This window comes from Plectropomus leopardus, chromosome 15 (assembly GCF_026936395.1).
Source record: "Plectropomus leopardus strain MGB_pleo_1.0 chromosome 15, ASM2693639v1, whole genome shotgun sequence".
Lineage (NCBI taxonomy): Eukaryota > Metazoa > Chordata > Actinopteri > Perciformes > Serranidae > Plectropomus > Plectropomus leopardus.
In genome coordinates this window covers 4,342,205-4,369,830 of record NC_142190.1, presented here as the reverse complement: position 1 = coordinate 4,369,830, position 27,626 = coordinate 4,342,205, and the positions used below count along the sequence as shown (strand labels likewise).

General features: G+C 37.9%; 1 protein-coding gene and 1 long non-coding RNA gene across 3 annotated transcripts in view; one reads left to right on the top strand and one right to left on the bottom strand.

The window, feature by feature from the left end:
• The window catches only part of LOC148187204 (uncharacterized), a 54,538-nt gene that overhangs the window by 2,842 nt on the left and 24,070 nt on the right, over positions 1 to 27,626 (top strand). The window lies entirely within an intron of this gene.
• Positions 14 to 27,626, bottom strand: part of gabra3 (gamma-aminobutyric acid type A receptor subunit alpha3) — a 120,320-nt gene continuing 92,707 nt past the window's right edge. Inside the window, exons 8-11 of one of the 2 annotated variants that reach the window (XM_042499612.2) lie at positions 23,850 to 24,002; positions 19,578 to 19,783; positions 9,764 to 9,802; positions 14 to 9,614 (exon numbers count right to left, since the gene is read on the bottom strand). In XM_042499612.2, the coding sequence (XP_042355546.1) occupies positions 9,294 to 9,614; positions 9,764 to 9,802; positions 19,578 to 19,783; positions 23,850 to 24,002 (719 nt within the window). In that variant the 3' untranslated portion in view covers positions 14 to 9,293. The remainder of the gene's footprint in view (positions 9,615 to 9,763; positions 9,803 to 19,577; positions 19,784 to 23,849; positions 24,003 to 27,626) is intronic. The other variant, XM_042499613.2, reaches the window with a different exon arrangement.

Here is a 27,626-nt window from a genome sequence, read left to right as displayed (position 1 = left end):
TGACACTAACAGACACGTGAAAGCACTTCATCTTTATTCACTGTAAAGAACAGAGACTCCTGGACAAAAGGATGAAACAGTTTGTCAGCAGCTCCACACATAAACCTCAGTAATAGAAAGCTGGACACTTTAAAAACGACGGTTAACAAAGGTCGAAAACAAAGGGGGAGCATCCTTTATGTCTGACAGGAAATCCCTGCATCACCCTCATAAGTCAGTGGAGATCAGATAACTTCCTTCCTCCTCCTCATCCTGGTTTTCACATCAGTGAGGAGGTCACTGGTGTATTATTTTCCTTACAATACTGACTTCACGTCACAGACAGAAACATATTAGCCCTATTTGCATGTTAATTATAAGCATTATGGAGGACAAAAAATACCTTAAGCAGCAATAAAGAAAAATATAAATAAATACAAGAATAAATAACTAAATGTTTACCTAAATGCAGAAATAAGAGCATGAATAAATACAGGAATTAAAAAAAAATAAATACAGAAATAAAAAAAGAAATACTGAAGAAAATGAATACAGGAATAAACAAATACATAAGTAAATTAAGGAGTAAATAACTAATTATGTAAATGAATGTATAAATAAGTAAATGTAAAGTTATGAATCAATAAATATATAAATACAGGAATGAATAAATTTATACAGGGATAAATAAATACAGGAACAAACAAATAAATAAATCTATAAATAAATGCTTGAAAATAAAAAAGTACAAATAAATACAAAATAATTAAATAAACTAAATAAATGTTGAAATAAAACAGATCAATAGATAAATACATATTTAGATTAATAAATAAATGACTAAAAGTTGATTTAATAGACAATACATAAATAAACAGACATCTCTTTATTTATTTCTACATTTTTTTTTGCAAATTGCATTCATGTATTCCTGTATTTTTGTCAGTATTCAATTTGTTTATTTATGCATTTTTTTTTATTTCCGTATTATTTCAGGATTCATATATTCTTTTTCATTGGTATGCTTCTGCATTTTTTTATGTATATAGTCATGTGTTCATTGACACTTGTGTCATTTTTTGTCCTCCATAAGCATCCATTGGCTTACCACAACAACTGAGGTCATCAGTTTGTACAAGTTGTATAAAATATACATCTAAACAATTGTTGCACTATATTATTCTCATGCACGAATGACTAACTTGGTGTTTTTCTGGTAATGAAAGCAGGCCTCCTGTGATGCAGGCTGCTGCTTAATAAAACATATTTGTGTCATTAGTGGGCATTGATAACGCAGCTCAAGTTGTTCTTCACTCCTCATAGTGTTTTTCTGGTATCGCCTTTCATGTGACGAATATGTGTAATTAGCATCTGCCACCAGCCGAACAGTAATTCAGTGACTTGCGTTGAAGATTTCTTATTATATCCTGCGTATTATGCAAATAGAGCTATTGTCACGTTAGAGTGTGACCTTCACTGTCATTAAAAAAATGAACATGTGCAGTTATTTAGTCTTATTGTGATCAAATTCTCAACTCTTTCTATGTTGAGCATGTAGATAAGCACAAAAGTGGTGCAGCTCACAAACACAAAGCACTAGAGCTGGTATAAACAACAGCCATTAAATGTATAATGGATAGTTTCATTTATCATAGCAAGCATAAGCGAGCAAACAACCTTATATGTCCACGTGGGGGGCTTTAGAGAGCTCATTTTCCCCGGCGTGCTGAGAAAAATGAGGTGCTTCGGCTTTAAACACAACAGCGTTCCTGTGCAGCTGAAGGCACCTACAGGGCAGTGAGGACTGGATCGGAGCCAGACAGTAACAGTAACCTTCAAAGTCTGTCGACAGCAGCACAGCCTCTGAACATACTCAGTGATGTTCACGCTGAAAGCCCCCTGCTCGTTTCACAGCTCCGCGCAGACTTGATTTATCATCTCTTTGTCTGCTCTGTCGCACTTTGTAAATCTATAAATATTCTTGATATTATTGATGCTACAAAAAACCAAAGCTTGTTGGGAGTTTTTGGCAGTTTTCTCACAGAGAAGGGCTTTGAGGATTTGCAGTTCAATAATTAATGAAGTCAAATGGATGAACTGTTGCAGCACCTTCTGGCAGAGGCTCACCAGTGCAGCCTTAAAACATGTTTATATGTGAGGCTCTGCAAAAGCCAAATACTGCTGTCTGACGAGCAGTATTGCAGTTTTAAATCCTGTTCATAGAAGCGGTTCTTATAGGAAAACCAACCTCAGAATACCTTTGGGACAAAGAGCTTAGCTTTAACAAATAGGGGGCTTCTGAAATGTGAACATCTTGAACTGTTGGGGATGTAAAATTAATGTCTTTTGTTAAATTTTGGGTTGTGCAGATTGTGCTCTGTTACCTGTGCCTGCATTTCAGGCATATAGACATTTCTTGGATTTTTAGGACAATGCTAGGATTTTAGGACTTTTGCGGCATTATTGGACATTTCTTCATTCTTGGATTTTAGTATGTTTCAACAATTTTAGGACAGTTGTTGAATTGTAGGATTTTTCTAGAATTTTAAGATGTTTCTAAGAGTTCAGGACATTTCAAGGATTTGAGGACATTTGTTGGATTTTCAGATGTTTCAAAGATTTTAAGGACATTTGTCATTTTTTTAGGATGTTTCTAGGATTTTATATGTTTCAAGGGCTTAAGGACATTTCCAGGATTTTTGTTGACATTTGTTAGATTTTAGGATGTTGCTATGATTTTAGAACATTTCTAGGATTTTAAGACATTCGGTGCTTAGCTAGGACATCTGTAGGGGGTGCAGGGGATCCTCTACTGGCTGTTTAGTTGATAATCAAGCTCTGTTTTGATGCTGTTTTGTGCACTCTGGCACCTTATGTTTACTAAAAGTACAAAAACAATTCCAAGTGTGAATCGTTTTATTTTTATTGTGAATAAGAAAATCTTTTGGGGGCCACCCTGCACTCTATTGGGGGCCAGATTTGGCCCACGAGCTGTAAGTTGAGTATCACTCCCCTATATAATGTTTCTTGGCAGTTTTACCTGTTTTGTGTAATTAGTCCGAGTTATACTGAGCTGCATATGTTGTTGGCAAACTTCACAGAAATATCAGGAGACGTTTTAATTGTCTGTGCTTTGATTTGGACGTGTGCTACATGTTTTGTTCCCTGCAGGATGTCCTCACACTGTCCTGCTTGATCTTATTCCCAACAAATCAGTGTAAACACCACAAACAAAACGCCTGGCATGCACAGCCCCGACAGTGACACAAAGAATCAGAGAAAAGTACTTTTCAAACCAGCCTCTGAAGGGACATCGCACGAGTCCGCCGTGTTGATTTGCACCCTCGAGGCTCGAGATGTGACCAAGAAGGGTCTTATAACTCCAAGACAAAATACAACGTCCTTTTAATCCCCATTTTGCATTTGCTACATCTCATACAGTAAGAACATGAACGAGAGAGGGCAACACAAGAGTCCAGCATACAGAGAGCAACTTCCCGACAAAAACACAAAGTCCACTATGTTCCCGGAGCTGTCTTTGTGGAGGAAGTCTTTGATCTCTCAATGCGTAGGGACATGCAGTGAAATCGCTGGAGAGAGAACACAGTGTGTACAACTCCGCTTGCAGACAGCTGCTAATTCACAGTTAGGTTTTTGAAAAGTGCACACAAGGTACGGATCTTGTAAGTAGCTCGATGAGTATTATCTCTACTGTAAAATACCATAACACGTAGTGTTACAGAGCTCCATGTACGACAGCGGTACCTATCGGATGTAAAAATAAATGACGTGACATATCAATATTCACAAAAAAACTATTGGAATTGATTTCACAATATCTACAAATTCACAACTTGGTAACACTATTCTGAGCAATTAGAATTGTTGCCATTTAGTTAATAATAATTTGTTCAGTTAATCTATATTTGTCTACGGCTTTCTACCCATCAAGAGATTTGCATCAATGCTGTCGAGGTTATGTCGTATAAAACATAATGCTGTACTGAATAGCATAAATAGATTCATATAGTAATATACTCCTTAATATACTGTAATCTTATAGGATGATATGTTTCTGCTGAAGTTAACTCTGGCCCTGTGAGGAAAGATTACCACATGAATAACACAATCAATCCTAAATGGCAACAAAACAGCAGATTCCTCTTAATCAAAACCCCTCAGATGATCTGCAAACTGTTTTTATCAATTTTTTTTAAAAAGTTGATCAGTTATTCATCACCTTTGAATTAGTGCATGTGTTTGTTTGCAGTTATCAGTCTAGGCAGTTTGACAGAGATTCTGCTGTGGTTCAGCTGCAGAGTGCAAAGGTTGTGCGGCTCTGAAAGTGTTTTTTCCCTTTTCTGCAGCCTATAGATACACAAGATATGCAACTTTTAAAAAAAGGGTTTTCTGCATATTGTGCTCAGCAAAAAAATAAAATAAATGTAAGCAGTTTTGTCCATTAGGGAACTGGGATAAAGTGGTTGTCTGATGCAGAGACTTGCATATTTATAAATGGTATAATGATTAAATATAGATTACATTCAAATGAAATAGACCAAACTCAAACAAATCTACTGGTAAACCATTTTTGATAATGTCTCAGTGGTTAAATTTTAACAGTAACATATTGATACTTTTATAAAGATGTACACAGTTTTTTGCTTTTCTGTGTCAATAATATAAAGTTATACTGTAGATTTTGTGAGTTGCCCACAAAAAATATTGTGTGTGAATGGGGTTAGATTGGATTTTTGAAAACTACTGAACAGTCCTAAAAGCACACTTGAAATGAATCAGGGTTTTCATTATTCGGCAAATACAGTTTTTTCTTTAATTTTATTTATTTATTTTTTAAATTGGGAAAATATTGTAACCTTACTGGCTTAATGTAAGTGAAAATAATTCCCTCTATGCACAAATTTAAATGTGCATAAAAAAAGACATTTATGAGTGAATATCTATGAGGAAAGGCTGTTGATTTCAAGTCGGCAGCAGCACTTAAACTTAAAATTTTTTTTTTGTCTTTTTTTTTTGTTTTCAAATGGTTTGAATTCTGTTTTATTTTTTCTGAGAGCCCTGAAGCTTTAAGTGTTGGCCCAACAAAGATAGTCTCACATTATTTAACTTCAATATTTTTAAAATAGTGTTATTATGCATGTGAGTCTATTGATGGGGCTTATTTTATTTGGAATATATTGCATAAGCAAAAGTAGCCTTTTAAATAGCCATTCTTTTAGTTGTTTTTAAGCTCATGAAACATATTTAATATATGACGAGATTTTTTCCCTTTTTATCTCAAACATTAAAGTTTAAGGACAGGTGGACCGGACACTTTGATGTGAATGTATGTTTGTTCATCTTATGTGATGAAATACTGATCATGTCAACTGGCTAAAGCTGTGTGGGTTTGCTGGTGATATTTGTGTCACTCAGAGGACGGCTGTCTCCGAGGTAACTTATCTCACAAAGGCAGATTCAGTACTCGGTGGCTTTCATAACTACTTACGCACGTTCTCTGGATCACATTACTCAGAGAACCATGCATAAACATTAACGCTCTGTGTCATCAGATCCTGAATTAGCCGCACCAGCCGGCTTCAGTAGATGTGCATCAGTTTTGTTTGAGACAAAATGATAAAAAATCAAGTCTGGAAATGAGACATGGCAGTTACGGTGTATCAATTTGTACAATATATTTGTTTCAAAAAAGCCAGACTGTGTCACCAGTAGGATGTCTGATTGTTATTTCCCCCGGTGTTGAAAGATACGCTTTATAAGTAATAGTTATAGAAGTGACTATAAAAAATGTTATTCCTCAAAAAATCACATCCAGAGTTCAGTGTCATGATTTATCATGTCAGTCCAGTTATTGTTTATGTCTATATAGTGTTGGAATATGAAAATGGTTTACCAGGAGATATTTGTGCTGTTACATTTGTGTTGCAAGTAGGAAAACACTACACAAATGCAAAACAGTAACACTTCTACCAATAGAGATAAAAGGCCGTTAGATTGTGGCAGATTAAAGCCATACTTGTGAGAATTTTGGTGATGTCTTTGCACACTGAACTGCCAACTCGGTGAAATATGCCGCGCTTGACTTCACAACACCACAGCTCTTATGGGTCGTAGCTGCTGTGGTAGTGGGCCAGTCAGGTATCATTTGACTGGAGAAGTTTTGATGCTACTTGATTTAGTTTTGGGTTATTTCTTTACCAAGGCCAGTTGCAAGTCTGTAGATGGTTAACAATATAGATAAAGGTTTGGTATATTTTCCTGCATCTGTTGTTGACGTTCAGGCACGCCGTGTCAGTTTACACCTCTCTGCATTTTAGCTTTTCAAAATACACTTCTGTTTTCACAGTTTCGGCTCATACAGTCGTTTTCTAATTAACTTGCAACTTGGTAAAACATGGCGCATTAACATTTATTTCCTTGTTCAACAAAAGTGTGTAGTTAGGTGTAAAGAAAACGACAAACATCATGGTTTGGCTCTACATTCACATGGAAGCGAACAGCAGGCTCGTGGGTGAAAGTCGAGGGTTTGTTGGACATATCCACCCTCCTTCCTGCCCGCCGTGGAGGGACTTTCCGGCTCGTTCTATTATTAAGTCACTGATGGTGTTTAAAACTGGCACCAACTGGCGGTGTTATAACATTACGCCACCTAGTGGTATATCATACTGCCGTGAAATATGCCGTTTTTTGAATTCATTGACCAAGCAGCAGCATTTGACAAGTTGGGAGTGAGAACGGACTGTTTTAATTGCCTGTAATGGTTGTAAGATCCAACAGAGGAAATGGTGAAACTCATTCAGTCCCCCACAACATCTGATCATAATGAAATGTTCAGTTTTTGGAGAATCGTGAACAACAAAACAGAAGAAATATCCTTCATCGTGTTTATATCTAAGCTGAACCTGCATTAGTTTGAAATGAGACCTAAATGTTTTTTGCACCGTGAAAACTAAATCAAGAATTACAGTTTGTGTATGGTCATGCATCTCCATACTCAGATGTAAAAAAGCACTGACTTCCCTTCCTCTCTTCCTCTCTTTGTATATTAATGTTTGTAAATGGGTGTTTGTGTTAGTACGCTGAATTAAACTTAAAATCCTTGTGCTAACAAATAAGGGTCAAAACACTTTCAGAACTCCATGCCAGCCGTAAATTATTAGCATCACATCAATATGCACAAGTAATTGCAGTTTCAGTGTGTTTATGCAGATGTTGCCGAGGCCATGAGAGCAGGTTATTGATGACTAACTGGGATGAACTACCGAAACACCGATACTAAGCCCTATTTCAGTGTAACAAACACCATTATCGGAGGTTGCAGACATACACGTGTACAGATTGTCATGCATTAACCTATGACTGATACATTGTACATGGTTCGTGTTATTAACACACCTTTTTCAAAGAGGCCACGACACAGTTCACTCATTCTCCTGTGCTTACCACTGGAGATAAATCCACTGGGTGCAGTGGTCATCAAAGAGTCTGTAGTTAAGACAAAATATCCAGAGTGCATCCGGCAAAAAAAGCAACAGAAATTGCTTTATAATCGTATAACATCTGTATAAACACGTTGCAAATTCAACACAAAACAAAAATACAGATGTCACTTAACAAACCGGAAACAAAAGTTGGAGACAGGTGCCACAGCTGGAGACACGTTTTTGAAACCATGACCGTTAATTTGCTCTTTAGTGTGATCACAACAATTGCATTTTGGTTTAATATTTCTTATTTGATCAATTTCACATTCCAAATTTGCAGTCTCCAGTGATGATAGTGTCTCCGAAATTTGTTCAGAAATACTGCGTGACTGTGACATATTGGCCTTTTGTTGTCTACTTCAAAACACAAAAAACAGTACAGCATAGGTAGACAATCAAATCAACACCAATATATTCTACACAATCAAGTATAAAAAGGGCAAAAATACAACATGAATCAAAATCTTGCTCGTGACAAGGCAGAAAAGCAGAAACAAAAATAAATCATAATGGAGCCACCGATGCAGAGAAAACAAAGATATAAAGGCACCGGGGTGCCTGCCCACAATAAAGAAAGAAAGTGTGCGGTGTGATTAAATGTATAAAACATCTAGTGTTACTTGCATTTCCACAGAAAACATAAACTGCGATTCAGAATTCGACTTCAGTCTGAGGTAATGGTGGTAGTTTGTTATGACCGCTCGGCTCGCGGAGAGCCAAAACATAAATGCACATGATAATTGTTCTGGACTATGCTGGATCCTTTAATCTCATCGCTTAGTCTTTGCACAGGCAGAGGTCTGTTAACCTTCCACACTAATGGGCAATTTTACACTTGGTGCCCATGCCCGTGTGTCGTGGGTGGGGGGGTATACGGCCACATACTGCAGAGCCTGTGGACACCAGTTTGCATGTAACGTACACACTTGTGCATATGTGTGCTGCGATTGTGAGCGTGTCAAAGCCTTTTTTTTTCCTTTATGATGTGTGTATTCACCAAGGCACATAGCTTCTCTGTCATTAAGCATACTCAGCCAGTTAAAACAATAAGAGCCACTGGACTAGAAAATGTACAGGCAGCCCCCCTTGGGACGCAATAGCAATTCCAGATGATACTGCATTGGGGTCTGTTGAGATTCAGCGCTGAGCTGAAGGCCAGACACTGACGATTATTAATGATGGTCCTATGGAGCTATACAGGCTGCCCCCGGCGAATGGAGCACGGTAAAGCGACTGGCGAATGGCTCTCCTGGCGTTTTCCAATGCCTCGCCGTGTGTGTGTGTATGTATGTGTGTGTGTGTGTGTGTGTGTGTGTGTGTCTGCGTGCGTGCATGCGTGCATGCATGTTGTTAACTTGATGGATGTGTCAAAACCTTATCGTCGGTAATGAGCTCAGATGAAAATGTCATGCTCACTCTAACTTATCAAAAGCAAAGCGCTATGTCAAAACATAGTGGGAACACAATCGGACTACACTACAAAAACAGCAAGCAATCAATACGGCAAAAAAGACGCTCACAAGGGGACAGGGCCAGAGCTAAGTGTGGAAAGAAACGCTACACAAACACAGTCTGAATGTGAGAATGTGCACCATCCAAAGGTCCACGGCTATAGTGTGAATCTACCGTATGTTAAAATTTGCCTTCCATCTATACAGACGTGCAAAATATCAAACTCTTAAGAAAAAACAGACACACGAAACACGCGCGCACACACATACACACACAATAAGATGTAATGGACTTGGCCTCCTGCATACCTGTCTACCCTCCAAAGCAAACCAGATCAAGCCTAGCATTTGGTCAAATTCAGTTTAAGTTGTTTGCCTTCATGATTGCGGGCTTTCTGTTGACATATGTGGCCCAGTAGCCTAAGTTGAAGATGAAGAACAGAACTGGGAAAATGATGCGTGAGATCTTGTCCACTTTGCTGACACGGTTGTAGGACTTCTTGGCCTCCGTGTAGGGGTCATCCATTTTGTGCAGGTAGGGGTGTTTGGCCGCCGCTCCGGGGGCGCTCTTGGAAATGGTCGTTAAACCTTGGTCTTTAGCTACGTTGATGGCGTAGGTGGTTCCGACAATGTTGAAGGTGTTGTTTGCCTTTTTGGACAAAGTGGCGGATTCTCTTCTCTGCAAAGTAAGAAGGCAGTAAAAGAGAAGGTAAAGGTTGTCAGGAGCGAAGCACCAGACTCAACAATACTTCCATTTGAACTCATAAAGAGGAAATAGAAGCAACACCACGAGACACGACACACACAAGAACAAAACAAAAGCCTAACCATATCGTTAATCCTGGCCATGTTAGCCTGAAACGGCTCCTGGAAAGAAAAGTAGAAAAGAAAAAAAGTTTACCAATTATAATAAAATTACCCAACTTACAAACTCTATTCATCAGTATCTAGCTGGAAGTACTTCTGAACATTTTTACACTACTAGTATTGTCAAATTCAAATCATACAAATCTGGACTGCAGGAAAAAAAAGAGGTCATGAAAAAAGTTCATGACAAAATGGTTGGGCTGGTAAAATTAAAGATGCAGTGTGTAGGATTTAGGGAGATATATTGGCAGAAAAAGGAATATTATAAGTATGTTTTCTTTAGTGTATAATCACCGAAAAATAAGAATCACTGTGTTCATCATTTTTGTGTCGGCCTCTATAGTTAGCAGTTAAACAGCGTCAGAAAAACACTGATTTAGGTGAAACGGCAATATTCAGTGTTTTTACTGGTTTAGATAACCACATGGTTTCCAAAACATTAAGTAATTGTGGCGAGCTGCCACAATTAAAATATCTGCCACCATTAATTGGTTTTACATATTTTTGGAGCTGGACCGTTTATTAGGAGCGCTGTTGAAATATATATACTATTCAGTAATTTATTGTGTCGTAATCATGGAGCACAGTACACTCTGGGCACAGACGGAGCAGCAGAATGCAGTGAAAGTGAAACTTATCCATTCATGTGCTCAGTCTAAACGTTTGCTTTTACTCAGTGGCAGCTGAACCTCTTATCCATCGATCCAGCTCTGACTGGACTGACAGATCAATTACAGTGTTTCCCACACAGTGACTTCTTTTTTCCTCTGCAGCAGTTTGTCACTTGCAGGTTTGATAACTGATCTAATAAACTGTTCACAGCTGATCTGATCACATTAATAGATGAGAGGAGCAGCTGTTTGTTAGTGAAAGCAAACTTTTATACCCAGCAGAATGAACGGTTAAGTTTCACTTTCAATGCGCCTGATGTTCTACTGCGCTATCTCTGCCCCAAGTGCGCTACAAATAAATACTGAATGGTAAATATATACCCCAATAGCACTCCTTATGAACAGCCCAGCTCCAAATATCTATTTGTGGCAGCAGATGTTTTAATTGTGGCAACTCTGCACAAATAAATTAATGTGTGGGAACCTCTGAAATTATCCACCCAGCGACTCCTCAAACTGCTGCTGAGGAAGAGGAGGTCGAGTTCCTCCTACACTGTGTTCACGGACCCACAAAAACCAAATTTAGAGAGGGGACAAGGAATGATTTTAAAAAGAGATACAAGATTAAAAATAAATAAATTAAAAAAAATAAAAATAGGACTTAATGTTTCCGCATGGACAATTTGGCTCCCAGTAAAAACCCTGATGTCTGGATCTTAAGTTGTCAAAGAAAAAAGGTGAGCACATGTCCCTATAGTCGTCCACAACCAACAGACCAAGCACTGGCTCTAGATAAGGCCATGCGCGATTTTAGTGTTTTTCATTTTTTGTGTCACTGTGGTTTGCAGACTCAAACAGCCAAACAGCATCAGAAAAACAGATTTTTAATGTGAAATTGCTTTATTCAGTATTTTTACTGGTGAGAGAGATAATTCAGCTCCCAGTAAAAACCTCCGAAGCAATGAACACTAAAGGAATTCTGACTGGGAGCTCAGGCCCAGCACATGGGAGAAATTTCAGCTTGTTGCAATACGTAACCCTCACTGCTAGAAGTCACTAAATCCTACACACTGTTCCTTTAAAAGTGTGAAAACAGGAAGAATATTTTGCATCACTGCAGAACCAGTCCGGAGTGGCGTCTGATGCTGCTAAAAGCAGCAGTGGCAGCACAGAGCAGGATTAGAAACAAAGCAAAATAACAGTGCCTGAAAACTTGTCTGACAAACTGTATCAATGAGAGCAGCCAGGCCTCTTCAGGCAAACAGCTTGTGATAAAACAAACACGACAAGGTCTGTGTGTGATAAAGCTGGCTGGAGAAGCTGTCTCCTTCCTACTACTAGAGAGAAATCATTAGGCTGTCTTTCATATTGAAATCGCACGGGGAGACAGAATTTATATTTGCTAAATTGGTGCACTCAGACAGCTAAAGTTGCATCACCAGAGGATCCTGTCAGCCGAAAAGAGCACAGTGCGCAGGGTAAATGTGAGGGAACAAGTAGGGCACCAAGATTGATCACCGGGCACAGTTTTAGTTTCCTGTGTGGCATGCACTGGGGTGATTTTCTTCACACCATTCATCCCCACCGTGGCCACTTTAAGATCTGCAGCAAAACTAAAGCACCGTGTGTCATGTAGCAGACTGTTTCACTTTCAGTGCTCCCTGTTTTAGCTTTCACTTTGAACCCAGCTTTAATTTTCGCTCCACTTTTTTTCAGCTTCATTTAATTTTCCTTCCTTTTCCTTTGACTCCGTCTCTTAAATTAGCATAACTAATGTCCCCTCTATCGCCTCCTCCAAAATGCTTCACGGTGCATCTCTCTCTGCACACAGCTCATCACCAAATGTTTTGTTGCGTCTGTATCCTCAATATACACATACCCTCACAAATGAAGGCCGAGAAATAGCTTTACATGTGACCACACATGTGCTATATGTTCAGTAGTGCCGCAACGATTAATGGACTACTTGTCAACTACTGAATTAATCACCCACTAAACTAATAAAACCTTATAACCAAATGGCCCTTTGAAACTTGAGCAAATTGGTTTGAGTTCTTTCAAAAACACAGGGAGAAGGCAACAAGCAGCTTAACCTGACATTAAAGAAACTCCTCATGAAATTAGAAGAAGAAAATTACCTGAAAATAAGAAAAAAAACCAAAATTGAGGTAAAAAAACAAACAAGAAAATGACCAAAAAGTGCTGAATATAAAAGAAAATATGCATGTATGTATTATGTACTTAATTATATTTTTTAAAAAAGTGATTCTAATAATGATAATAATTTAATTAGAATAATTATAACACATATAAAATTATTATAATTTTAAACTTTTTAGTTTATATTTATAGTTATATAGTTTTCGGAACAGTTTTCCCTATTTTTTTTTATAATTTTCTAATGATCTTTGTGTGACATTTCTTGCCAAATTGGTCATCAACTTTCTCCCCTGTGTTTTAGAAAGAAATCAAACCAAGTTTCCCAGGTTTCAAAGAATCAAATAGCTTGTGAAAGGCCATTTTCTGACATTTTATAGAACAAACAACTAATTGATTATTTGATGAAATAATTGACAATGAAAAGTGTCATTAGCTGACCACTCAGAGGTGCTATAATTGCAGAAATAGGTGTGACATAACACAAATTAGACTATAAATCAGAAATTGCTTGTCCACGTATTACAAACTTGCAGATTAGCAATAGGGGGCACCACCAGTTCCACACAAGTGCAATCACTTTTCCCAATCTTTTTTTCCCCAAACATCTCCAATCTCACTGGATATTTTTAAACTAAGCCATTAAATCATCTCCACAAAATGTTGCTGCAGTTGACTAATAGAAAGTGACAGTGTTGCAAAATAAAAGCGAGAACCAGCACAGATTTAGGCGTAAATAACTGAGCATCTGTTTGATCATCATTAAACCGGTTATTTTGATGTTAAAGGTCTCGATTCAAACCAGCTGTAAAGTTTTCAAGGTCCATGTTGTCTTGAACCCGGAAATTTCCACTTGCAGCTGTATTTATGAATGTGATTATCTGCACATGCTACATGATGAGCACCAACAAGAGACAGTCAAAAAGAAAAATGTAACACACTTTACAACCCCACTGACATCATTTAAAAGAAAAAAACCCAACAAACTTGTCAAATGACTACTGCAAACACTTCAGTGTCCGTTCTACTCTCATTCTTTATCTATGGCTGCAGATTATCTGTCCAAGGAGGTAGCAGGACTGAGGAGTGAACGCTTTCAGTGTGATCAGTGTTTCCTCCTCAGGTAAGATGGAAAACAAGTGGAAGGTGATCCTTCAAGCTCCTCTGCAAAAACAGCAAGGGTTGTTAGGAGCTAACAAAGCTCACAGACTGTTGATTGCATTAAGCAGAGAAATGGTGAGCCGCCGCCTGAAGGGGTCTATCTCAAGTCAATTAGTGCACAGAGAGAACGAATCGCACTGATGCCCCCTGATACCTTCCCAGAATATCGATTCAAACACCACCACGAGCCTCCTCTATCACCGTGATGGCTTGAATCAGCAGGAAAAGCGAACTATAACGTGTTATATGACCTTAATCATAGCCCCCGAAACCCTTCAGTCCTTGGCATTAGGGATGTTCTTTGCCCAGTAACCTGACAAACAAGCCAAGCAAAGTAATTTTCTTTCGCTATTTAGCCGGGCTGTCGTCTGCAGTAATTTATATGGTCTAATTATTGGGGAAACCACATGTGGCATGGGGCTGTGTGCATGTTGTTGTGAAGCTAATGTGACACAGCACATACTTTACCTCCGGCCAAAGATTCTTGCGCACTATTCAAAGTCATTCGGCTAGCTGCGGGCACGAATACCCCCCGAATACAGCGCGTCTATTGACCTTGTCTTTGTAACTTCTGCAAATTGTTGCATCAGAATTTCTTTATGAGTGTGATTAAGTGTCCTGGGGGTAATTGTGCCTTGCTGCGTCCTGCTGTTTGGAGCTCAGCGTGTGCATGTGTGCGTGTAACTGAACCTTGTGACAGTTTGTCCCTGGCTAAGATTGGAGATGAGGTGTTGGCATATTTAACAGCCTCAAGTACATGAGCATGTGGTTGTATGAGCGTGCGGACTGTGTTTGGGGTGCCACAGGGTATCTGTTTGTGTCACTGTGTGTGTTTTTGTGGCACTTAGGCTGCCAAAGTTTTTGTATATCTGTTAGTTGAGACCCTAAATCTCAAGTCATCAGGAAAACTGTTTTGGCATGTACTTTTCTGCAAGCCATGGATGCATTACAATTTTTCAGTAAGTTATTATGTAGCAAATATGTTGCAATTTTTACATTTTTTTGTTGTTGAACAACTGTGGTTAATGCATGGTTACGTTTTTGCACTAAAGCCACTTGGTTGTGGTTAGGAAAAAATCACATTTGGGCTTTAACGGCTAGGTTATGGTGGTACAATCCTGGCTGGAAATGCAGGGACCTGTAACAAAAGCAACCACTTTTTGTGGCATTATTCTGGCTGCGAATGCAGCAACGTATGGGCATGAAACAGTCACTTTTCGTGGTATTATTCTGGCTGCAAAAGCAAAGAAATATTGGCTAAACAACTGCTTTTTGTAGTATTATTCTGGCTTAAAAATGCTGTGATTTATCTGCAAAAACAACTGGTTTTGTGGCACTATCAGGGCAGGGAAGACAGCAATGCAGGAGTATGAAAGAATTGCTTTTCATAGTATTATTTCAGCTGGAAACACAGTGATGTCTCTGCATAAAACCTTTTCTTGGGCCACAATCCTGGCTGTAAATGCGACTATATCTGTAAAAACACAGCTTTTTGTGGTGTAATTCTTGCTGGAAACACAGTGATGTCTTTGTAAAGCACAATTGCTTTTCAAAGTTCATTCCCAACTGCTTTTCGTGACTTTATTCAGACTGGAAATGCAGCCATGTCCACAAAAAACAAGCTTTTTGCAAAAAAAAAGCAACATTTTTTTCACTATCTGTGGTGGAAAAACTGCATTAGGTCGCTAAAAAACAACGATGTTTGGTGACTGAAAAGCTGCTGGAAACAAAAGGATGACTCACAGTTGACTTTGTTGTTTGTTGGTCTCAGACAGTATCCCACAGCTTCAGAGACTAACTTTAGAACTTAAAAACGTAAGAAAACTTTAGAAACATTGATATGCAACATGCAAATTTGACATATGGCGACTGGCCTGAAATCTGTACATCCATTAAAGTAGGAAAGTTGGTCAAAATATAACCACGTCATCCTGCTCTATTACAAAAGTTATTCCTTGTCACAGCAGTCGAAGGAAGCTTGCCAAGAGGCAAATAATCGAGCATAATGACACCTACAGCTCAAACAAAAATGGCGTTAAAAACTTATCAAAAAAAGCAATAGAGAGGCAGCTCAGGTTTATTTTTTTTCCACCTTTCCCATCTTCACTACAGAAACTTTGATTATTAAACTTAGCTGCTGCAACTTCCCTGTTGTTCAGAAAAACGAGTGTCATGCTGAAATGTGACTGCAAAGATGGATGATGACAGGCTGCGTCTCCACCATCTTCCAACAAAATATTATGTTGAAAATGTCTGTACATGTAGTCGTTTGTGCTGCAGGTGCGAAGGTGAAACGGTGATTTCTCCTTGGCTTCCAGCAGCGAAACCCAGTGCACAATGAGCCGGTGTTCCTGCTGCCGCTGATGAAACCAGCACATAATATCGAACACAGTAGTGTCCAATCATGTGTCACGGAGTGCAGAGAATACGCGGGCCTTCATTCCGACTGAACACCCCACCGGCTAATTTCTGTAATAAGCACACCTTCAGCTGGCGAGGGGAGAGCTAATTAAGTAGATCGCTTGTCAAACAGAACGTTAGGCGACAAAAAGGGGAGAAAATGGCATAGAAACTCCATAACCAGCCAAGTAAATTAGTGCACATTGACTCGTCTGCAGCTCACCATTTCAAGTCCTAAAAAAGAAGGAGCCTGGGGGTGATGAAGTCACCGTTTGGTTCCGGTAAGGGTTGTGGCTTAAACTCTGCCTCTGATGATATTTTCAAAAGGATTAGAAAGAAAACGCTCTGTACTTATAGCTACACGCCCTATAGGTTCATTTTTTACTGTAAATATGTGAAAAAAGGGGAAAAAAGCAGTGTGTAGTCCGATCCTTTTTGCTTTCCAGTAGCTCATTGTTGCGGGTAGTGTGTGATGGGAATGCCATGTCTCCTTCTGTGACCCCATTCCTTTTTATCTATCATGACAACTGCATGCTCAGCACAGCCCCCGAGAACGCAGCCCAGGCTGTTGCCATTAAGACGAGGCATCAAAAGAAGGAAAAAAAAAAAAAAAAAGCAAAAGAAAAAACACTTCACTCTGCTGCACTGTTACGCTGCAAATTATCCTCACCGACTGAGAAGTTCCATGGCAGCAATATGCATTCCTGCCAATCACTCAGAGGACCAAATGTCAACTGGGAAAAAAGCAAACTGGAGAGGCTGTACTGAATGTGTCAAACAGTTCGTACATTAGAAGCAGAAAATAGATTTGTGGCGCTGTCTGTTGCAGCAGAAGAAATACATTTCTCCTTATGTTGTGTCTGTTGGAAATATTCCATCAATTTAAGTGCTTGCAGCAACATAACAGCAATGTTTACCTAACTGGTATTTACCATATAGATTGTGACAGATTGTGAATTTCATGTCACAAGCATAACACCAAATCCAGAAAGCCTTTATTATAATACTTACTACTTAGGTATGTTGCCATGTTGATATGTGGCAATCCATTTGGAGTATAAAATTGCCTCATAAATAAATCCAGTATAATAAGTCAAGCAGTGCTTTCCACCTTTGCCTGCTTCTGTTTTAACACTGTTTTTGTACTGCCATCTTGATCTGATTTCTCCAAAAATAGTCATTTTTAAAGAGACTCTATACAATATAAAGAATGTTTCTATGATTCAGAGGTTGTCTGAACATTAGATTTGGCCAGTATGTTATATTTTATACCTTTGTACCTTACTGAAATGTCACCAGGGTATACAGTATATGAGGGCACAAGTGTGCAGCACTAACACCCCCTCATCGATGGCGAGTGTGCTACTTATTTTAGCTTTTTAGACTAATAAATACACAATAAAAACCCTCAAAATGTTAAGAAACATACAATTTTCATAACTGTTTTTCTTTTTTAAACTGAGAAATACAACTGTACACCTTTAAAATTCAACTTTTTCTCGGTCACGGAAGACTAAAGATGCTTAATTGCCTTGTTAACTTATTCTAAAACACGCTTGATTCAAAGTCGACAGAACAATTATCAGCTCCGGTTTGGTCTAAATAAATCCTTAATACACCAAGTTAGATGTAAAAAGAACATGCCGTCTCTCTCTGCTGTTGCTGGCCGCTGGCTGTTTACAGTCCTGTAACTTCTCCCTTCACCACTAGGTGTCTCTGTGTCTCAGCTGCCTGTTCCACCAGTAAAGCCTGGAGACAGAACTCTGGTATTTATATAACAGAATATCTATATAATAGAAAGAAGAGTGCCTTTATTTATGATGGTATTGAAAAAATACCTTTGGGATTTCTTAATATCCTGCAATAATGTAATATAGTGACACCTTCCAAGCCTCGTCTGCAGCGTGCAGATGGTGTGCTGCCAAGCACTCCCACCATGAACCCCTCAACCTCCCAGTTCTTGGCTCATTTACATATTATCTGAACTACATTACATTAGAAACGTTGGTATGATACCTATGAAACACACAAATATAATGTATCCATCTTTTGCAGAATCATACAATGCCTACATTTTCTTCTACTGAGCTGGTGTCAGTGCAGTGCAGAATGACAATTAGCGAGCCAGTGAGATACACACACAGGGACTCACATGCACTAATGTGCACATGCGGCCTCTACCACAACAAAAAACAGAGAAGCTTGGATTCCAACACACACAGAGGTAGCATGACCTCAGTCTCTCTGCTCTGGACTCAAATGTATCTTTATGCAGCAAATAGTGCTGCCATTAATGCCCTAAATATCATATAGAGCTCCTGAAATCTCAATAAGACTTAAATCTGGTTAAAAAATAGAAAAGAAAATGAATTAATTTAATAGAAAGCAAAGTAATGAAGGCATACATTTTCTTGCACTTCAATTTCTAATATGGTGTTTGCACATTTTATAGTCTCCCTCTCAGCACTGTCAATCAAACCACTGCACGCTTCCTAAATCTGTCAATCATGCAATCCATACCAAAGCAGGAAAATAATTTATTTGTTCCCTTTTAATCCTGAAACGAATGAGCCTCTTATATGCATTTCATACATTCAGCCCAGGACCAAGTGCTTTAATTTCACTCGTTGCCTCTCAGCGCCTGCTCTGATACGTCTCATGCCTCTAATATAGTTTATTTGATGTGATCACTCATAAAACATCATAAAAAACATGGTAAATTTAAGCACTAAGGTTATCAGTTTTTATTTATCAATAGCTTCACAGAGCAACATATTTCTTGGACTCCTGGATCGTCCAAATAAAACTTGTCCTCAAATTGAGTTGAGCACCAAAAAAAAACCAAAAAAAAACTCACCGTCACTCACCGTCCTCGTAAACACAAACAACCCAAACTTTTGACAAATTAAAAACCTGCAAGCTGTGATTTATTAGATTTCATGCTTGAAATAAAAGTGTCTGCCTTAGGTGATTCATTTTAAATAATGCACGCTCACTTTTTAATCAGTGTGCCTATAACGTGCAGATGAGATGTAAGTGAGCCATTTTTTGGGGGAAAATGAGCGTACACAGACTTTAGGGTGAGACATATGCTGCCGTCATAAATCAGGGACAGTGTCTCTGGGAGTTTACTCTGTTTCTGCTCTCGCTGTTCCGCCCCACTGTCCCTGTTCCATTTGGCTGTTAATGAATAAATAAAAGCTCTCTTTATAGTCTTTATAGAGTACTCCGGGCTGCTTTAAGGAGGGAACTTTCTATCACCGTTTCCAAAGTGCAACTTGCCCACATCGTTACTTCAGAGTAAAACGAGGACGTTCTGAGCAACATTTTTAAAGTTAACAAATTAAAAAAAAATCGGAAAAAAAATCCTGTCTGATTAAGTACAAAAGTGTGGCCGTGTCACATCTGTTATTAAAAAATTAAATATGCAATTAAGAATTACTCACCCTTATTTCCATGCCCTCTTTTTTCCCATCCCATGCCCAGCTGCGCTTGGTGAAGTAGTTGACTGTGGCAAACTCAATCAAGGCCGAGAAGACAAAGGCATAGCACACGGCCATGAACCAGTCCATGGCCGTGGCATAGGCCACCTTAGGGAGGGAGTTTCTAGCACTGATGCTCAGAGTGGTCATGGTTAGGACAGTGGTGACCCCTGAGGATGAAATGAGAACATTAGTAAACATGTCCTTTACACACAGTTTAAGCCTTTGATACTTGAGCAAATTGGCTTGATTTCTCTGAAAAATGTGGGAAGGGTGCGACGAGCAGCTTAACAAGTAATGGCCCAAAAAATAAAGTAAAATAGTTACAAAAAAATTACCTGAAAATAAGCAAAAAAAGGACCTCAGTAAAGTCCTAAAATTTTTTTCCTGTGACATAATCTTAAGTATATAATATAATACTTACTTATACTTGAATTATAAATAGAGTTTTACAGACATTTTCCTTTGTCTTTTTGATAATATATAATTTTCCCCCCAGTTACTTTTCAGATCATTTCTTTGTCATCTTTTCTAATTCTTTTTTTGCAGTTTGCTGGACATTTCTTGCCAAGTTTCTCATTGTGTTTTTTCTTGGGTTTTTAAGAGAAATCAAACCAATATTCTTTTAGGTTTCATAAAATTAAATGCTAGAGAAGGGCATCTGAATGCAGCACTAGAAAACTGATGCCGATCCAGGTGTTAAAGGGTTAAGGACAGACTTTTTTTGACCAATTGCGATTTCGATAATATTTCAATTAATTGTGCAGTACATGCTGAAAGTAAAAAGGAAAAAGTCTGTGATTTAGAATGCAGACAGAGGCTTCAGACATGTTTGAACTGTCCGATCAATCACCTTAATTACTTTTTGGGGCTCAAAAGCTAAAATGAAAAGACAGAGTTTAAAGAAATTAAAGTGGGCAGAAACGCCCACTGCACCACAAAGCTTCAACTTAATGTCATCTACTTTGTAAAATCAGAAGATAAATGCCAAAAACAAAATTCAGTGGTACTTAAAAATAACCTGCATGTATTTCATGTCCAAAATAAAATCAATAACAAACATTATATATAAGACCAGTTAAACCCATTTTGAAAAGACCCAAGTTGTAAAATGCTAAATTTCCTTTTACCTTACACACAAACTGAGAAAGACGTGCTGTGGCCCTGCATACATTTATTGAAACTGCAAGCCATCTCAAGTGCACAATTACGTTGAAAGGTTGGCTGCCCTGAAAGCTTTAAATTACAACACATGTGAAAGTGAAAATGGACCTCCTTCTACGCAAATAATTTCCCGCCCTGGCCTTTACAATCAGCGCCGCAGCCTTTGGGGAATGAAATGTGGGTCGGACAATGGTCGCCCATCCAACCACACAAAAGCAATCACTTCATCTGTTCCGACCTATCTCATCTGATGGAAAAATAGATACACAGTGAGCTCCTAAAATGAATATTGTGTTGCAGAACAGGGAGGTCAACTGATTTCAGTGAGTCGTGGAGGGGAAATTAGAAATTGTGACAAAAAGATTGATGGGTAACTATTTGCTTTCTTTAGGGAGACAGATTGATTTATTTTCTGGTTGTGCATTATTACATAACTTGACTATATTCCAACTTATTAACTGTTTGCTATGTTTCTATTTAATTTAGGTATTACTTCTTCCTCACAGGGGAAAAGTCGTCCTTTACAGGACAGTGATAAAAAAAGGTTGATGATAAATTGCTGTTGGATAATCTGATAATTATGGGGTGCTTGTAATATCAGTTGGGTCATCCTTAAAGTGATAATCTGGAAGATTTACATTTATGTGAATGCCTATTAAGTTATTATCTATTGCAGATAACTTATATATAATATAGATGATAAAACTTGCTCATATAAGTGGACTGTGTATCTAAAGCATAGGCTGTAAAGCTTAGTGACTCTGGGTGTTGCTTTGTTGACCCTCCAGGTGTCAGTGCGCAGTTACACAGTTAAACTGCACTCAGTGCTCAGTCAGATGGCATCCAATTATATTCTACATCAGATTAGGTTTATATATTGTTGAAACAACTTACAGCAATCAAATTTGCCAACTATGTTAATGAGGAAAGACACAAATGCGCCAGCTTCCACATCCGGTGGCTACATCGAGTTTTATTATTGTCATTATGTAATATAGATTATCGGATCCCATTATTGGATCGGATCATTTTTGGTTGGACGGGTGTTTTCGTGGGTACTTTCCCACTGCGGATATCGCTACAGCACAGACTCCGGCTCCGAATGACCTCACCAGTACAAGATCCGCAATATTCAAACTTTACTTAAGTATAGCGGGAGTAAGTGGTGGGGGGTCCTCCATCTTTATATACAGTCTGTGGTGTAGCCAAATCAAGCAGGACTGAAATCTTTGGAATTGACACTTAAAGTAAAATACATAAATAAGAGATAAAATCTCCAAACCTGCCTACAAAATACAACTTGAGACCAGGAAACTGTAAAGATATAGCTACAACTCACAACAGTTATGAACAGATCCTTATTTGAACTGATCAGTGCAACTGTGTGAACAAGAAAAACAGATGCAAACTCTGTTGGGAAGTGTATTCTTCACAGATAACGTTTCAGTCATTCCACTGAGAAAATGACTCTTTACAGCTCCTTTCCCTGTGTGATGTAAATCTGTCTCTGAAATTGTTATTTCTCATGTGATTGAAATGATTTTCAAGGTTCTAGGAAAACGGTTCTTGACGGTGTAAGTGGTGAACTGAAGGACCGATGTTTATTCAGTAAAATGCACGACAATAGGTAGCTGTAACAGGCTTTCATTTCCTCCCTTTGCTTTGCATGCTATTTAACATCCACTGTACAACGTGTGCTACTTCATGCACGTGTGTGCTTCACTGCCAAATCAAAATGCGAATTATTCACAAACACAGGTTAAGGGGCACTTTAATAGATTATGCTGCGCAGCAACAACAATTGAAAGAAGAGGGGGAAATTACATCTCATCTTTGAGCACAGGGTGATCTAAGTAGACACAATGTTCTCGACGTGAATGGTGCCGGATGGACAAATTGAATGTTAATCACAGTACAAAGGGAGGACAACATATGTCACAGACACAGCTAACATTAGCATATTATTTGCAAAATACAAGATGCTCCTATAACGGTTGGATTGAGTTAAATGTCTTCTTTATCAAACAATGACGCTGTTTTCTAAACGGAGAGGATCTGATCCTTGACACTGATTTCAGAAGATTTATCCTCCAAACGTGTGATCTGACTCTGCATCTCGTTGTTTCTAAATAACCTCGGGCTCAGTCAGTAATAACCACAGACTATAAAAGAAGTGGACGTAGCCACTGTGACATCACCCATTGGTTTGTGGTGTACCATTTTGAGGCCTCGAGTTTAGCATTTTGGCTGTTGTCATCTTGAGCTTCTTTCTCAACTGGTAATGGAGTCTTTGACTTATTTTAGTGAGTTTTCCTGCATTTAAAAACATATGTGCGCCATGGACACTGGCACGGCACCGGCTTGTCGATCACAAGCCGCTCACCAAAGCATACCCTGCTTTAATGTCAATTTAACACTAAATGAGACCATATGTTACAAAATGAACATCATATTGTGTCGGAGAAGACTTGGAACTAGTGATGGAGACCATAAACTCAGTAGGAAAATTATTACTAAAGTAATGAATCAAGTGAGAAGAGGGTGATTTGTCTTATAGACTTGTATACAATCAGACTTTCTTTTGTAACCAGTGGAGGCACTGTTGCACTGGCTTCACTTAGACAGCTGACATAGTTGAAAAAGCAGTCAAACTTCCTCATCAAGAGATGCAACACATCGTCTATCACCTGCCACACCTTTCCATTTTGACACCTTCCAACTTTGCTTCGACTTGTCTTTGATTTATTAGTGTTTGCAGCTGCAGAGGAGGAAAAAAAATCACACATTCGTGCCCATGTGCACCTCAGTGCACCAAGCTTTGTTTTGCACATCATTATGTTAGATCTTTTCAAGAAAAAGAGAAACCTTTTTTTAAACCGCTGCTTGTTTTTTTGTTTTTAAGTTTGATGAATCATCTGACGACGTGAACAAAATGCAGCTATGCACATTTTGTCTTGCTCGCCTCTTATCTTTATAATTTAAAAGCTTGTGCAAATTATCAAACCTGTTCAATCAATCATTTAGTGCTTTTTTAAAACAGAAAAGTTGTATCATACATAAGATGGCACTCACCAAATACAGTGCGAGCAGGAACCGACTCTCTGTTTAGCCAGAAGGAGACCTGAGACAGTATGACAGTCATGATGCACGGGAGGTAGGTTTGAATCACAAAATAGCCAATTTTCCTTTTCAAATGGAAATATGTTGTCATCACTACATATTCTCCTGAGAGAGAGGAGAGAAACACAGAAAAAGATGGAGAGAGACACACAGGGTCATAATTATTAATACAGCAAGGCACAGATGGGAGCAACACAAGCTGAAATATTCAGATTTATTACAGTTAGAACATTTGCATCATCAAGGTAGCTCATGGGATTGTCTTCGGTCCCTTAGATGAGCTATCACACCATGTAAAAACAGTGCATTTTGCATAAAAACAGTCACCTTTATTTCACTTCAGTTTAAACTACAGTAGGATATGCTTGAATGAGCATAGAAAACAGAATTTATCAATACAGCGACAGAAAACACCACAGATTGGAATAGTTTTGATGCAGATTTGGTGATGCAGTTGTCCTTTTTTTTTAGGAGAAGTGAGAGGTCAAGGGGATGCAGCACCTGTGCTATTGACAAGTTAAGGACAATTGCACATCAGGGAAAACCTTGAGTTGAAGTACAAACAGTAATATGTATAAAGTTGTGAAGGTCTGCCGTCCTCCACATTTTCAAAGCCAGCTTCAGAGGTGATGGCTCTGATTTTCTGAGGATTGCTCCTTTAACTGTTTGAAACCTGAGGAAATTGGCTTGATTTCTTTAAAAAACACAGGAAGCACACAATGAGCAATTAAAAAGAAATGACTTAAAAGTTAGCAGGAAATTAAAGGGTTGCAGCGAATCTTTAAAGTCTTAAAAGGCATTGAATTAATTCATCTAAAAATCATTTAAATTAAATTTTAATTACTTGTTAATAACAGTCTTAAAAATGCAAAGACATTGGAGTTTTAATGAATCTTTTTTTCTGATACTGCAAAAAACAAAAAAAAAAAAATCCCATTTTTTTAAAAAGAAAATATTAAGGCAAAATTCTTCCTACCTTTAAGTAATTGATGTCGGTTCGTATATGTAAAATTGATCTTAAATTTAATTCAGAGTGGCATTACCAAAGTCTCAAATCCCCATGTGTTGATATTTAGGAACTCTGAATTCGTAAAAAGAAATTTAAACGGTCAAAAAAAGAAGAAAGACAACAGAAGGAAATTACATGGAAAAAGAAAAAACCCCACAATTTTAAATATGCAATTATGATAATTATAAATGTAGTTTTCCCTACTGTGTTTTTTTTTCTTTTTTTCCCTAGACATTTTCCATAGCCTTTTAAAATAATTTTCTAAAGCTACTAATTGCAATTCATGGAAGAGTTTCTAACCAAGTTGCTCAATGCCTGTTTTTCCCTTATGTTCTCGAAAGAAACAGTACCAATTTGCTCACAGTTCAAAGGTTTAGATACTTGTGAAAGGTACTTGAAAACACCACAAGAAAACGATGTGGCTCCAACTTTTACACACACACACACACACACACACACACACACACACACACACATACTGAAGTCCTCTTTGTTGTAGTTGTGACGAACATCTGCCTGCGTCATTCTGACCCTTGATATTGAACATTTCCTACAGCTCAGATTTTGTCAATGACGGCAGCAAATGTTCCCCAAAGCACCAGCTCTCATTGCCATGTCTGTGATCTGGGTTGCAAAGATATGAGAAAAAAACCAGCCTTCATTCCCCGAGGTGTCTTTTCTGAGCAGACTGACTCTAACCAGAGCTGAACTGGCTCAAATCCTCCCAGTCCCTTGGCTTGCTGTAGTCCATTAGGTTTAAAGTTTAAAGATTTTTTTCACATCTACAAACTGAGGCAGTTCATGAAAGAAATCATGTTGACTTTGAATTTTTGTGCTTGTAACCAGATTTTAGTTGGTGTTATTTTCACTCATAATACCTCTGCAATTTGATTGAAAACTACCAAACAGCACTGCAGTAAAGACGGGTTCAAGGAAGGTGCCCTCTGTAGAGTTATACAAGTGTTGTTATTTCAACAGCTTTTAACTTTCTGCTTCCTATGAAAACGGGCCGAGTGTCATCCAACAAAGCGGTTTTCGCAGTTTAGTCTCCAAACACAAGATCTCTGTCTTGATAGCTCACCTCTTGGGAGCTGCACGAGCACACAGCTTCACTGCAGAGGTTAAATGTCTCAGAGTAAGAAGGCAGTGTGGCTCAGTTGTAAGCTATATGCTCTCTTTCAATAATTACCAGCTGCCCCACTGAAGTAACCTTTTATCTTTAGATAGTAGTAATGTCACTATTTATCCAGTCTTCTTGCTAGGAAGGAGGATTATTGTGCCATATTGGATAAATTTTTTATAATCTTAGAATAAAGTCACAATATTTTGACAATAATATTACAAAAATACAGTCATGATGTCAAGAAAATAATAGTTATAACATTATGAGAATAATGTCATAATTTTGAGAAAAGTAATACAATTTTGAAAATAAAGTTATAATATTAGAAGAATAACGTCATAGTTTCGAGACAGAAGTCATAATGTTATGAAAAAAGTCGTAATATTACAAGAATAAAGTCAGAATTTTATGATAAATTTTTAATAATACAAGACTGACATCATAATAGTATGAGAATAAAGTCATAGTACTTCAAGAATTATGTCATAATAGTCTAAGAATAAAGTCATAATATTACAGGAATTAAGTCATAATGTTATGAGAATAAAGGGATACTAATATGGTAATAAAGTCATAATATTGTGATAATAAAGTCATAATATTGATTAAAGTAAATTAGTAAATTTACAAAGAAAAAAACAGATTAAGGTCTGGTAAAATGGTATAAATAACGTCAGTCAATTGCATAAGTTAGGTGTGGTGGATGAATGGTTAACGCACCAAAATTTTATACTGTAAGATTGGGTTTGAATCCCTTGTAATTCTTTTTTTTTTTATTTTTTTTTTTTAATATTTTCAAACAAAGTATTATTTTAAGTTGTTGGGATATCTAAATAGTAGATGCACATTATGTGCATAAACTTTTGCAGAGTAGTAAAACAGGCCCCTTTTTACTCCTGTAATAGTATGACTTCATTCCTGAATTCTAATATATTCCTTTGTATCTTGCACCTAAAGCTTGAAATTGATGTATTTTTTCTGATAGATCTCCAGCAAAGTTAAATCGCATCTTACTATTTCTTGTTCAAGATAACTACTAATGAAAAAACACAGAAAACACAGCGCTCTGTCTGAGGAGGTTGAACTCTATTATATCTCACCACATACTTGTTGTGAATTGCCCGTATGTCAGTACTCATCCCTTATCTTGTTATTTCATTCCTTCCTGTTAGTGTTACCATAAGCTTCAAGTCTCCCAGTGGGTGAATAAGGAAAGTGATTTGATTGTTTGTGACACATTAAAGGTTTCTGCAACTGTTTTGATTACCAGAAAATTAATATGTAATCAAAAGCATGGGCAGGCAGCTCTTCCTTTTAATTATTTGCTTATTGAAGTTAACTGTGTGCTATAGCCAAAAAACAGAATGGAAATAAGACTTTCACCTCTGGCACATTTCCTTATATTATCTTTGTAAATATGCTGAATAGTTTCTCGAAAAAGCGATGTCATCATTTTCTCAATGGACCCAAATAATGCATGCTGAATCCAAAACGACAGAAACAGGAGAAAAGTGCAGACTGTTACTTTGTGAAAACAAACAAAATAGTGCCAGTATATGTGTGAAGAAGAGGTGGAAGGCAATTTAATTTATTACAG